Consider the following 13,538-nt stretch of genomic DNA (forward strand, 5'->3'; position numbering starts at 1 on the left):
TGTTAACAACGTAATGATAAAATTGACACGAGATCAGTGACGAGTTCATGGGTTTGCATAACATTAAGCGAGAAGCACAAGCGTTTGCCGAACAATGCAGCGTGCGAAAACGTCCGAAATAATATATATATAAATTATTTATATATCAAAAATAAAAATGTGAGAAAAAAAAATCATTTTTTAAATTAGATTTTAAACTCTGTTTGGTCACGTGGTGCCGCTCGCGAACGCGGCGTCTTTCAGTTAAAAACGAACGCGCGGTTACCGTTTATTGACTAAAATACCATGTATTTTGTCAAAATTTACGATGCTAGACCAAACAAACGTGATGTGGTCAAGCGAAAACCTATTTCCACGCAGATGGACCTGATTTTACCCGTAAATAGAGATTAACTAATTATATTTAAGCATTATAAGAAGCATGTTGATGTTGAGTCTGAGGTAAGCGACGGTTAAAGTCGAGTTGTTTTCAGCAGCCCGAGCTCTTACTGTCCTGTCTCTCTTCTGTGGGCTTGTGTCAGTGGTCTTTTTTGTTGAATCCAGGGTAACGGGAGGATCTGAAGGCGGAGTTTGTGAACTTTAACGGAGGAATGTTCGCTTTATACCTCCTACCAAGAGGCAGGAACCGTTAGACCCGCACCTGCCGTGGATCCGTCTGTTTCGGTGTTATGGTGTTGACAGACTCGTATGGTTTGGTTCCTGTGAGGTTATTTTGTGGTCTTGTATGATGTCAGAAAGCTCTTGTGTGTCCGGGACCCCTCAGCGCCTGATGCCTCTGGCCCTCAGGGGGGAATGGATGGCACTGGAGCAGAAGCTCAAGGCGCTGGAGAAGGGAGATCCGGAGATCTTCCCGATCGATGAGGTGAGATGCGTGCTGCTTGTTTAAAAGGAGAGTTCAGTTATGAAAAAAATATAGGCTGTATATTATATTTATGTTTGAATTCATCATAATTTATTATGACTGTATTGTAGAATCTTTTACAGTGCAGTATTACGAACTAACGTTACACTTGGAGTTAAAAAATGAATATAAAATAATTAAAATTGTACATTTTTAAATCATTTAATTTTTTTATTTTAATAAATATTTGTTTATAAAATTAAACTATATGAATTTCAATAAATTAAATTAATAATGTTTATTGTGTATATATATATATATATATGTATGTGTGTGTATTAATAAAAATGTGTATTGATAAAATTAACTTTATTAATTTATTTAATAAATTTTAATAAGTATATATTAGTCTAGTATTAAAATTATAGTAGACCAAAATTATTATTAATTTTGAAATATGAAAATATATTAAATACATTATATAAAGAATTACCTTAAAATTAAAATATATTAAATAATAAGTGTATATTGTGTTTATATATGCATGCACACAAATGTTTAGTAATTTATTTAATGTTTTAATTAGTCTAATTACATTTTAATTCTTTTATATTTCAATTTTATTTATTTGTTTATTTATTATTTTTTATTTATTGCTTCAAGTCAAATGAATGTTCAGTCAATAAACATTTATTGTATGTGTATGTATGTGTTGCATAATTAATTTTCTGTTGTTTGCTGTTTTATACTACAAACCAATATATTTACCATAACTGGTGTGTATTATAAAACTGCTGTAATTATATGCCATTAAAAATGCTTGTACTGTCTGAAGTTGTATTGTGTTTTAGTAAAACAAAAAAGTTCCTAAAATCAGTACAGCTGTGTGCTTATGCAGTGTTCAAGATGCTGTTTAAAAAAAAAAAAAAAATTTTTTTTGTATTTGTATGTTCAAGCTGTTCAACATTTATATTGATTTCCCTCTTGTGTAATCCACACACTTCAGCTGTGAATATAAGCGCAGTACTGAATCATTTCTCTCTGCAGTGAAATATTGACTATGTTCCCTTATTCTCCCGCAGGAGTCTGGCTTGAGCCTCCTGATGGTCGCGGTGCGAGAGAGCCGTCTGTCTATCGTTGACAGGTTGCTGGAACTGGGGGTCAGTCCAAGTGACAAAACGAAGGTAGGAGTTTCCCATCGTCTGGAATCATGTCTTAACTGAAATAACTCCCACTCCTCAGACAAAACCAGAACACGCCGCTCAACGCAGATGTTGTTCATTAGTAGCAGGCAATTTAGCTTTTAATGGAAACGGTTCAGTGGTGTTGAAGTTATTAAATAACACTAGATTTTCTGAAGCGAAGCTGCTAGAGTGTTTGCTATGTGAAAAAGTTCACCCAAAAAAGAAAATTAGCCGAATGTACTCACTCTCAGGCCGTCCAAAATGTACATGAGTTTGTTTCTTCATCTAAACAGATTTAGAGAAATGTAGCATTACATCACTTGCTCACCAATGGATCATCAGCAGTGAATGGGTGCCGTCAGAATGAGAGTCCAAACAGCTGATAAAAGCATCACAATAATCCACACCACTCCAGTCCATCAGTTAAGCCTCGTTCAGACTGTCAGCCCAAATCCGATTTTGTGCATATCCGGATGGAATCTGATTTGAATAACTGACTGTCCACACAGCATATCGCAACTGTTCATATCCGATTTGTGTGTCCATAAGCGCTCTTTCGTTTTACTGAATATGCATTGGTTTCTATGGTAATGCCATTGCGTTGTTATGCCTACGCTAAAAATAACAGTAACAGCAATAAAGTTTGCTTTACAGATGTTGTCTTATGGTGCGTTCACACCAGACGCGAATGAAGCGTTAAGCGCGAGTGATTTACATGTTAAGTCAACGCAAAGACGCGAATAGACATCCTGCAGCGCAATTCGCGCGAATGAGGCGGCGCGAATGACGCGATTCACGCGAATGACGCGGCGCGAATTGAGCGTTTCGAGCGTTTGACGCGCGGAACGTGCGATTCCCGCGAATCGCGCAAGTTCAAAAATCTGAACTTTGGCGGATATTCGCGCCGCGCTAACCAATCAGGAGCTTGCTCTAGTAGTGACGTGATTACGAGCGAGGCAGAAATCAAAACAACAATAGAGGACTAAATCATCGTAGCTGTATCCGGAGCTGTACTATAGACCAAAGATTACCTGTTAGATTTACCCAAAACAAATTATATCTTATGTTTATCCACTACAGAGACATCAGAGCCAGCGGCAAATGTCAGAAGGACTAGCCGAGGTTATGCTCCTCTCTTCGGGATACATGAGCACGAGCGCCCGGTGATCGCCTGGAGCTCGCGGCTCCGAAATCTGCGAAGCACATTTTCAAATAGGGGCTGTTTTTATAAATAAACCGCAGATTTGAGTTTTAAACAACTACATTCTCGGCTGAAATACACGCGTCCAGTGTTTCCATAGCACATAAAGGGCTGATTTTATTTGCCAAATTCTATACATATGCTCTCTGTGGCAGTCATTGTGCCCCCTGGCAGAAGCCCCGCCCATGACGCGAATTCGCGTCTGTTGTGCAGTGAATTTCACGCGCGAATGAAGCGAATTTCACGCGCGAATGAAGCGAGTAAACCCAAAATGTTCACGCGTCCAACTACGCGCGAATAGCGCGATTTATTCGCACAAGTCGCGTCCGGTGTGAACGCACCATTACTGTCACGGTTGCTCTGTAGGCTAGTATTATATTTCGTCTTGTGAGTCAGCAGCAGAAACGCAGGAAGCTTGAATGTACGGCTATATTCCGTGCTGCCGTCTCCGCTACTTTGCTTTATTTTTTTTATTTTTTTTGTCTCCGCTACATTCAAAACACAAAGAAGTACGTATACTAGCAGTATATTGTTTTTTTTTCCGCTTTACTTGCATTTCTCAACGACACAAGCTTGTTTCTGCAAAGATGTTCAGCATGTTTTCTGCAAAAAAACGTCTGACGTGTTTACGTTTTACGTGGCGTGAGGACGTGTAAAAGCTAGGCTATATCCGATCTGACCGGTCAGACTGAAACGGATTTCCAGAAATGCGTTTTGAATAGGATTCCAAGCCACATACGAATGTAGCTCGAAACGGAGTTGCACAAATCGGATTTCATTTAGTTTGTTGCTGTTCAGACTATTTAAATATGATCGGATTTCATTCGGAGTTGCACAAAAATCGGATTTGGGCTGACAGTCTGAACGAGGCTTATAATGTCTTGTGAAGCAAAAAGCTGCATGTTTGAAAAAAAAAAAAAAAAAACAATTCCATCATTAACTTCAAACTGTTTGCTTCCAGCTAAAACACGAGTCCTATATTCATAATAACGGTTCCTCCGGTGAAAAAGTTGTCTCTGAATCAGGAGAGAAATATGCACAGATCGCTGTTTACAAGCCAAAACAGTACAAAACAGTTCTAAACAAATATATGGATGGATTTTGATGTAAGAGTCAACAGGAGATGGACTTTTCACTGGAGGAAGTGTTATTATGGACTGTTTTAGCTGGAGACAACAGTTTGAAGTTAAAAACATCTTGCTGGATTTGTTTCTCACAAACATGCAGCTTTTTGCTTCACAAGACGTTAATACATTAACTGTATTTGTGTGGATTATTGTGGTGTTTTTATCAGCTGTTTGGACTCTCATTCTGACGGCACCCATTCACTGCTGAGGATCCATTGGTGGGCAAGTGATGAAATGCTATATTTCTCCAAATCTGATGAAGAAACAAACTCATCTACATTATGAATAGTCTGAGGGTGAGGACATTTTCAGCAGTTCCACTTTTTTGGGTGAACTATTCCTTTTCCTCATTTTAGGTGTTTGCTCAAATCACAATTTATTAACTTATTAATTTTTTATGCGATCATGAAATCTGACACAAAGCGTGTAATGTTTCAGCTGTACTACAGTATGTAGGTGTCAATATCTGAGTTTTACAGCTCAGTTAGTCTCAGACGTCACGCCCACGGAACATTGGCTAAACGTCTGATGCATATGGGACACTTTTCTGGAAACACTTCAGGAATGTCGAAGTCATCGTCTGACTGGTTGAATTAAACCGGATTTCCGGGAGACACGAGTGTCATGTTTATTTTCGGTCCGCCGGGAAACAAAGATGCCGTTGCGCCAAACCCCCTCACGAGAGAAGAACGCCGTCGTGTTTACAAATGTGATGACGAACGCTTATCAGGGTCAACTAAACGCTGGATTTTCAAAAGTATGTGAAATATTTAAAGTTTGCGGCATAGAATCTTTAAAATACATCCGAGAGTTTTACACACCGGTTTGTTATTGTGGCGACATTTCCACGCCCTGAAACGTGGACGCTAAACGAAACGAACGATGATTGGTTGTTTGACATGTCAGTCAAACGGCCTCATGGGTGGGCCTTGGCCATCTATTCCAGACCTTCAGCCGTCAGTCTGAAGGTCTGGCTATGCGAGACTACAGCTCAGTGGATGCTTCATGAGTAATTGTCACTCTGTGGGTGTTTAACAGTGCAGCTCGGATCAACTGTGAGCAGTAGGTTGAATCTGACAGGAAAAATAAAGAGGTGACGAAACTTGGAATAGGACATTTATGTGAGAGAGTAAGTGGGTGGGCGAGAGAGTTTTACAGCAAATCTGTCTGCCTGTTCAACATGTGCTGCTCTTCCAAAAACATCTGCTTTTTCATGTATTTGAGTGTATATATAGAGAAATTAATACTGTTTTCAGCAAGGACACATTAAATTGATCAAAAGTGACAGACATCTTTTGTGACATTATAAATTTCTTTACTATTTCTAATAAATGCTGTTCTTTTGAACTTTCTATCTTCTATCTCATCAAAGAGTCCTGAACAAGATCATTTATCACAGTTTCCACAAAAATATGAAGCAGTACAACTGTTTTCAGCATGATAATAATCAGAACTGTTTCTTGAGCAACAAATCGGCATATTTCTGAAGGATCATGTGACACTGAAGACTGGCGTAATGAAGCTGAAAATTCAGCTTTGATCACAGAAATAAATTACATTTTACAGTATATTCACTTAGAAAACGACTATTTTAAATTGTAATAATATTTCACAATATTTCTGTTTTTAATATATTTTTGAACAAATAAATGCAACCTTGGTGAGCAGAAGAATCTTTCCAATCCCAAACCTTTGAATGGTGGTGTATTTATTTGATTCATTTTACTAGCACATATTCCTTGTTTTATAATGAGCAAAAGCTATACTACTAGTTTAAAAAACAAATGTGGATTGTAGCTCAGATCATTTGGTCTTGGAAGAATTTGATGAGAAATGTTTAAGGTCGACTGAGATCTCAGTTTGAGACGTTTAGTAAAGTCTTTCCATAAGGAGAGAGTTTCCATTTGTTCTCAAATTGAATTTCATTGCTGTCTAGGATAAACAATTGGTATCATTCGAATACATCTCATTTCCTATTGAGATAAGAACGTTTCAGCTCAGAAGAAAATGTAACTGAAGAAGTGTCTGTCTTTGTGATGATAAACCTGAGTGTGGAATCTGTGAGATATTACTGTGTGAAGTAATCCAGTATGGTGTTACTGTGAGTGTCACAGTGAGAACTTTTTCTCATGGTTGGACTGTGGTTTGTTTAATTCTCGTTGGTCCTCATCTGTGGTGACCTTTACAAGCTATATTTCTGCATATCCAAAGGGAACAAGCAGTAAAGAAAATGTGGTGTAAGATTTACTTGGATCACTTAGAAATTGCTAAATTTTCCAAATAATTACAGAAAAATGGTAACACATTGAATTAAATGCAAAGTTTTAAAGTAGAAAGACTGAGATATAATTTTCTTGCTAAGTGTATTTCAGTAATAATTTACAACTTAGAAAAAAGTATAGTGTATAATTTATTTATAGGTATAAATTTGTCAAAACAGTGTTGTAATCAAATAAAGTCATAAAACAGGGATTTAATTAATCTTAAAATGTAATCAGATGAAAATAGCAATTATGTTACTTTTTTTGGCAAACAAAATGCCGAATAAAAGAGGTTAACTGTTCAATTAAAACATGGACAAAACTGTGTGATCATTTCTTTTTAAAAAGTATGAATCATTTTATTATTATTGAATTAAACATGACATTTTGAAATAAAAAAAATGAAATAGTATTTATTTAAAATTTATTTCAATAATCTTTTATTTACTACTTCAAAAAAAAAAAAAAAAAAAATTTTACCATGTGTGTCAATAATAAATATATTTTTAAATGTATTTATTTCTGTGTAAATTTGCTAGAATGTCGTGGATGAATAGTGAGTGATTTCTAGGTTTTCATAGTGTCGTTTGGCTGAAATGTTTCCACGCAGCGTTTTTTGGTTTTGTTTTTTGGCACTTTGCTGAGCTGTATTTTAATTTGATGTTGTTTTGTTTTGTAGCTCACTGGTACCTTTCGCTGTCCATCACTTTTGTTTCAGGAGACGAGTAGAAATGAGTTATGACGAGTTGTTTGTCTGTACTCGAGATTCTCCAAAACCCATGAGGTCTGGATTCAGCCCAGCTCCTGTTTCCCATCACATGTATTGAATTACCCTATAGATTTCTGCTGATGTAAATACTAGTTTTGGACACCGTGTGGTGAGCGACGCTTGAATCGATCACTCATGGGATGTGGGATCTTTCAGTCGCTTGCCAGTTATCTATCAGTTGGTTCAAAATGTGCAGATGTTTAGTAGTGGAAACCTCACTGGGACTAGAAGTGATTCACTAAAAAATTCCTCTGCGTAATATCTTCCATCCATCTTTGGACGTGTCTGGAATGCTCTTTACCGTGTCTGCATGATGTTTAGGGGTTTGGAGAAGCGACCGTAGCCTTTTTCAGGTGCGGAGAGCTGGGATCCTGTGTGTTTGGCACGCTGTGATTTAAACCAGGGAAGATTAGTGAACAAAAGAGATTCTTTACTGTCTGCATTTGGATGTCAAGGAAAGTATGAGGTACATTATTGAAGCAATATTCTCCAAATTACGTCTTTATGCATGTTCCATTTGACATAATTGTCCATTTTCTTGTCCTAGTTTCTGCAAGTTTGGCATCAACTATTGAAACTAGTTGCTTCGACACAAAGGTCAGTCTCAGGCTGTGTTCTAAAACTTAGTGAACCTCTTTACTCTCTAGTGTCTACATAGGCAGCTGCCTTCTAAGACATCATCAACTGAATTGGAAGCTCAATTGATTTGAAACACCGTCTTTGTGTGAAGCGCACATGAGGCATAACAATACAGTAAAAGCACAAGCAGTAATAATGTGAAATATTACAATTTCAAATAACTGTTTTTAATTGTAATATATTGTAAAATGTAATTTATTTCTGTGATCAAAGCTGAATTTTCAGCATTACTCCAGTCTTCAGTGTCACATGATCCTTCAGAAATCATTCTAATATACTGATTTGCTGCTCAAGAAACATTTATCAATGTTGAAAACAGTTGTACTGCTTTATATTTTTGTGTAAACATGATATATTTTATTCAGGATTTTGTGATGAATAGAAAGTTCAAAAGCTATATATAGAAGGAATTAAAAGTTTATCTTTTGTGTCAGGATTGTACCAATTATGCCCTAAAATGCTGTGTTCACTAGATTTAATATCAATACTGAAGTTAATTTGTAAAATTCATATAAAAGATGTTTCCTCCTGTGTTTTTTCTTGGTATTTCCATGTTCCAAGTTGACAAGCTGGAAAGATGCTTTCTCAAATTTTTTTTTTTGTATCTCTTTCTGTGTGTTTCTAAGCCCAAACTACTTCTGCCACAGTTCAGTTACCATGTAAACTCTCCTGAAAATCTCTGGAATTGTGGTGATGTTTTTTGATGCAATGTTTCAGACCAATGATAGTCATATAGAATGGTGCTAACGGTTGTGTTTCTGTCGTTTTCTTTGTGGTTCACCACAGTAGCATGAGCATGTTCCCTACTGTAAGCAGCTGAAATTGCAGTCCTGGTTAACATTTCTCATTTGACAGGATGACACAGATATTTCCAATACCAAAAATGACTTGCAATAAATGTGAATTCACCAACCGCCTGTTTCAGCGAATCAACATTAATGCTGAACTGTGGTAATGTGGGTGCAAACTATGTGTTCAGTTGTAGCTTGGTATTTTGTGCTTTTTTATGAAGTGGTGACTGCTTGCATCCTTTTCCCCTTTGCTCACAAACCTACGAGATCTGTGGTCATTCGGTAACTCTTGGCGATCCCGCTGGAATGTCTGTCCAGCTGTGCATGTGTGTAAAGGCAATTCACTGAACCGTTGGAGTCAATTTGCGTCAGTGACTCAAAGCTTCTGTCGTGAAATGTCCTTGGATAACCTCTACAAGCATTATAGTCTTCCACTTCACAGTCTGAGACAGACTCCCATGGAAAAAAGACAGTGAGGTCAATAGCACACAGGACAAAACGTCATCCAGGACATGATTACAGCATTTACACTTTGAAGTCAGCATCAGAGATGATCACTGCAATGTACCATTGCATTTGATTTTCTCTTTATTTTTCTCTATATTCTCAAACTCTCAAACAGTCATAACTTTAGAAAGATAATTATACACTACAGGTCAAAAGGTTTGGGATTGGTAAGATTTTTTTTAAATATTGAAAGTCTCTTCTGCTCATCAAGGAGGCATTTGTTTAATCAATAATACAATGAAAATTAAGAAATATTATAATAATTTTTTCAAATATATATAAAAAAATGTTTTGTGAATATATTGTAAAATGTCATAAATTCCTGTGATGCGCATCTGAATTTTCAGCATCATTACTCCAGTCTTCAGTGTCACATGATCCTTCAGAAATAATTTGCTGCTCAAGAAACATTTCTGATTATTATCAATGTTGAAAATAGTTGTGCTGCTTCATATTTATGTAGGGAATTTTTTTTTAATGTGGAGACTTTCAAAAACAAAGAAATTCTAAAAAATCTTACCAGTCCCATTCATTTGACCGGTAGTGTATATTAGACATATTATACCTATTTTGTATTAAAATGTATTATGAATTAGTTTGTTTTTATGCTCTTTCTATTGATCAGGATGGCAGATCAGCGTTACACATCGCTGCAGCTTACTCCAAAGACGAGATCGTCAAACTACTGGCCAGAAAAACTGATCCCAATTTACCAGCAGGGGTGAGATGTTCAGTTCACTTTTATCTTCACACAATCACATTGAGATATGTGTTTCTTTGAGGGGTAAAAGACCAAACAAATTGGTACAAATGTTCCTAATAGTTTAATGTTTATGTGCATGGATTATTTAATTGCATTATACACTTAACTAAAAGTCAATCAAATGTCTGTTTCGTGGCTTTTAGTCACACATTTCTTACTGTTGCACATTTGTAATAATTTAAAACGCATTATATAACAGTAGAACAGTCTTTTAATGTGATTATTCATTGACCTCTGAATGCATGATCGTGACCAGTGACATGGGTCTCAGAAAACGTGTCCTGTTTAAACAGGACATGGGCATGATTATGTTTACAGTCTTCACTTGAGTGTTTATGTTGCTGTGTGACAGCTTTTAAAGGCAGGGTTCCCACGCTTCTTGAAAGTTCAAGATTCAAGAGTTTTATTTGTCACATACACAATTATACAGAGTATAACCAGCAGTGAAATGTAGGTCAGGTCCACTCCAAGGACAGTGCAATTATAAAGAATACAAATATTAAGAAGAAGTACAAACATAAAATAAAATAAAAGATAAGATAAGATAAAAAAATATAAATGTGCAGGTCAGTATGTTGTTGACAAATAGTAATGAGAGGAATGTGCAAAAAATAATGTGCAAAAAGTTGTACAGGGTATTTGAATAGCAGCAATATGAGGTAGAGAAAAATGGCTTGAGTACTTGAATTTTAGACATATGGATTCAAGGCCTGGAAAGTACTTGAAAACAAACATAGGTTATTGAAGGTTATAGTGCTTGAATTAAATTTGAAATAAATTTAGCTTATGGCGCTATTTCAAAAACTGTCCTATATGTGCTGTCAAAGACCGGATGAAATGGCACTAATGATTGGGGTGGAGATGGTGTAGCGTGAAAAAAAACTTAGCATGTGTGTTGATGCGCAGCCTAGAGCCATGATTAAATCCCCATGAGAAATAATCAAAACTAATGCAATACAGAAATTGCAAAGTTTGGCATGACTATTGGTCAGCGAAATGCTCATTGGGTCAGCGGGGTCAGAAAAAAAACAGGTGGAGAAGAAAAGATCCATGTTAACAGCATATTAATGTGAAGAATTAGGTGTAAAACCATCAGGAAAACCATTTAGTCTTCAGCACCATCATTTTCCAGAACTGCAACCTTCCTGGAGTCTCCAGAATTACAAGGTGTCAGGTTCTCAGAGAATGACCTTCACTTAATAAAAATAACATGCTGAAGTGTTGTGAAATACATGAAGACTAATTTTTTATAGGCTTTATGGACCGATAAGTTGAGAATGACTCTAGAAGGACCAGCAGCACATCCTCTTGTGCCACTGTTTGAAGAATCTATCTTCCAGAATCTGGCAGTAAGTTTTAGGAGCTCATTTTTATTCAGTCTCTGCAAGAAAGACTTTCAATATAGGAGATGGACTAAAAATGAACTCCTAAAACTTACTGAGACATGGAGCTGAGGAGAAAATGTAGAATTTGAAAAATAAGAAAAACAGCTTAGTGAAAAGCATTTACATTTAAAAGCAAATAGAAAGTCCTATATTTTTTTTTACTACTTTTCTTTATTTTAATTTTGCAGATTTGCACATGTACAAGGTTTAAAATGTTCATGACATATTTAAAAAAAGTTTTGAGCAGATGCATTCCTCTAGGTCAAAGATGAAAAAAATGGGATTTACAATAATAAGCGATTTACAAAATAATTTTGACTTGTTTATTAGAGTAACGTCTCTATTGAGAGAATGTGCACATTTTTAATGTTAACAGGTTTTACAGTATTATTATAACATTTAACCACTTTTTATTAATTTAAAAATTCTATTAAATATACTTTATTCTATTAAAATCTATTATATACTTTAAATCTTGTACAAGAACTACAGCAAAAAACAGTTTCATGCATATTTGATCAATATTTTAGAATATTTTAGATCAATTTTTTTTGCCAGTACAGCGCGCACAAGCATAGAGACGTGTTTCAGACAGCGCGGCATACCGATTTGATCAACTGCGATCCGTTTAAGCCCTAATAGCCTATATGACAGATCAGAGCAATCTTTTACTTACTAATTTAACACGAAATAGTCAAATTGCTACTCGATATCAATCGCATACAACGAAAATACAGAATAATTAGAAAAATAATTTACGCACATTATATATAAGAGCGTCATATCTATACACATTTTCCCCAGAACTTTCTCGCTACCCGGTAGGAATTCTTCCACGGCCCGGTAGTGGGTCGCGACCCTGTGGTTGGGGATCTCTGTCCTAATTGACCTATTGGTAAGCCCCTCCTCTCGAACACAGATTAGCCAATGGCAGTCGAGTATTAGTTGCACGGGGAGCGGAACTCGGACGGCATCGGTTTGATGGTGTTTATGCTACAAAAAATCCAAAAACGATGTGCCTGTGGTATTTGTAACACTGATTCCAGGTATCCTGAGAGGATAGGCAATATAATTTATTTTATTACAATTCCTGAATCCAAACAAAACAGAGCAAAATGTCCCTAAGCATTCAACCCCAATCCAAATGAAGACAAAAACTTTCATTTTCTGGTTGTCATACACTCATTAAGTTAAAATTTTCATCTGCTCAAGCAGAACGTTAATGTTATCTTGTGCTTCAGCAAGGTATCTCTGGCTAAAACTAGCTAACGTTAAAGTTAGTGAGTCCATGCTAATGTACAAACCTAAACAGCGGACTGTTCTTGCGTCTTGTACAGAGAAGGTCAAAAACACATAAACGAAGGTCTACATTTCACTGTCTCTTCATATTAAACTGGTTAAATGTACATTAATTTAATCGTATCCTACGATACATGAACAGTGTTGATCCTGCATCCCCGGTCATGACGACCGACCGTAATATGAGACTTCTTCCGCTTGCATTGTGATCTGTCAACCCTTGCTTCGAGTAACCCACCGTATTTATTTTTTTATATTTTATAAATCTTTGGAATGGAATAAAATGGAATATTTAATTCCCATTTGGTGGCCTTCTGTGTCCAAAATTGTGCAAAAACATCATGGGACAAGGTTTTCACACTGCAGCTGTCATTGTAGGATAGTGAGCAACGTTTGGCAAGCAATGTCCCCGTTTGTTTGTCCGAGGGAGCAACCGTAACTGGGGGGGCTTACCGATAGGTCAATTGAACAATGGCCTAATCCTGATTTAGTCTAAGCCCTGTCTGTGAAACCGGGCCTTTGTGTGGAAATCTCATGAAGTTAATATTGTACTTCATGTATGTCAAAGAATACCTCAGTATTAAAATGTCCAAAAACACTTGAATTCTCACATTGATTTAATTGAATTCTCATTCATGTTTAGCCCAGTGATCAGTTGCCCCTGCACTACGCAGCGTCTCGACCGACTGGAGGGCTTGGAGTCATGCAGACTCTGCTCAAGTTCAGCAGCAAAGATGCTCGTCTTATACCAGACAAGGTACAAAAGCATTG

At 36.6% G+C, this 13,538-nt stretch overlaps 1 protein-coding gene across 1 annotated transcript in view; it reads left to right on the forward strand.

Annotated features, from left to right (window-relative positions):
* Positions 1–213: 213 nt before the first annotated feature.
* The window catches only part of trpn1 (transient receptor potential cation channel, subfamily N, member 1), a 63,812-nt gene continuing 50,487 nt past the window's right edge, over positions 214–13,538 (forward strand). The window contains exons 1-5 of the mRNA XM_079380987.1: positions 214–441; positions 544–862; positions 1,924–2,025; positions 9,946–10,041; positions 13,411–13,524. Coding sequence (XP_079237113.1) covers positions 725–862; positions 1,924–2,025; positions 9,946–10,041; positions 13,411–13,524 — 450 coding nt within the window. The 5' untranslated portion in view covers positions 214–441; positions 544–724. The remainder of the gene's footprint in view (positions 442–543; positions 863–1,923; positions 2,026–9,945; positions 10,042–13,410; positions 13,525–13,538) is intronic.

Source organism: Barbus barbus (assembly GCF_936440315.1).
Source record: "Barbus barbus genome assembly, chromosome: 27".
Classification (NCBI taxonomy): Eukaryota; Metazoa; Chordata; class Actinopteri; order Cypriniformes; family Cyprinidae; genus Barbus; species Barbus barbus.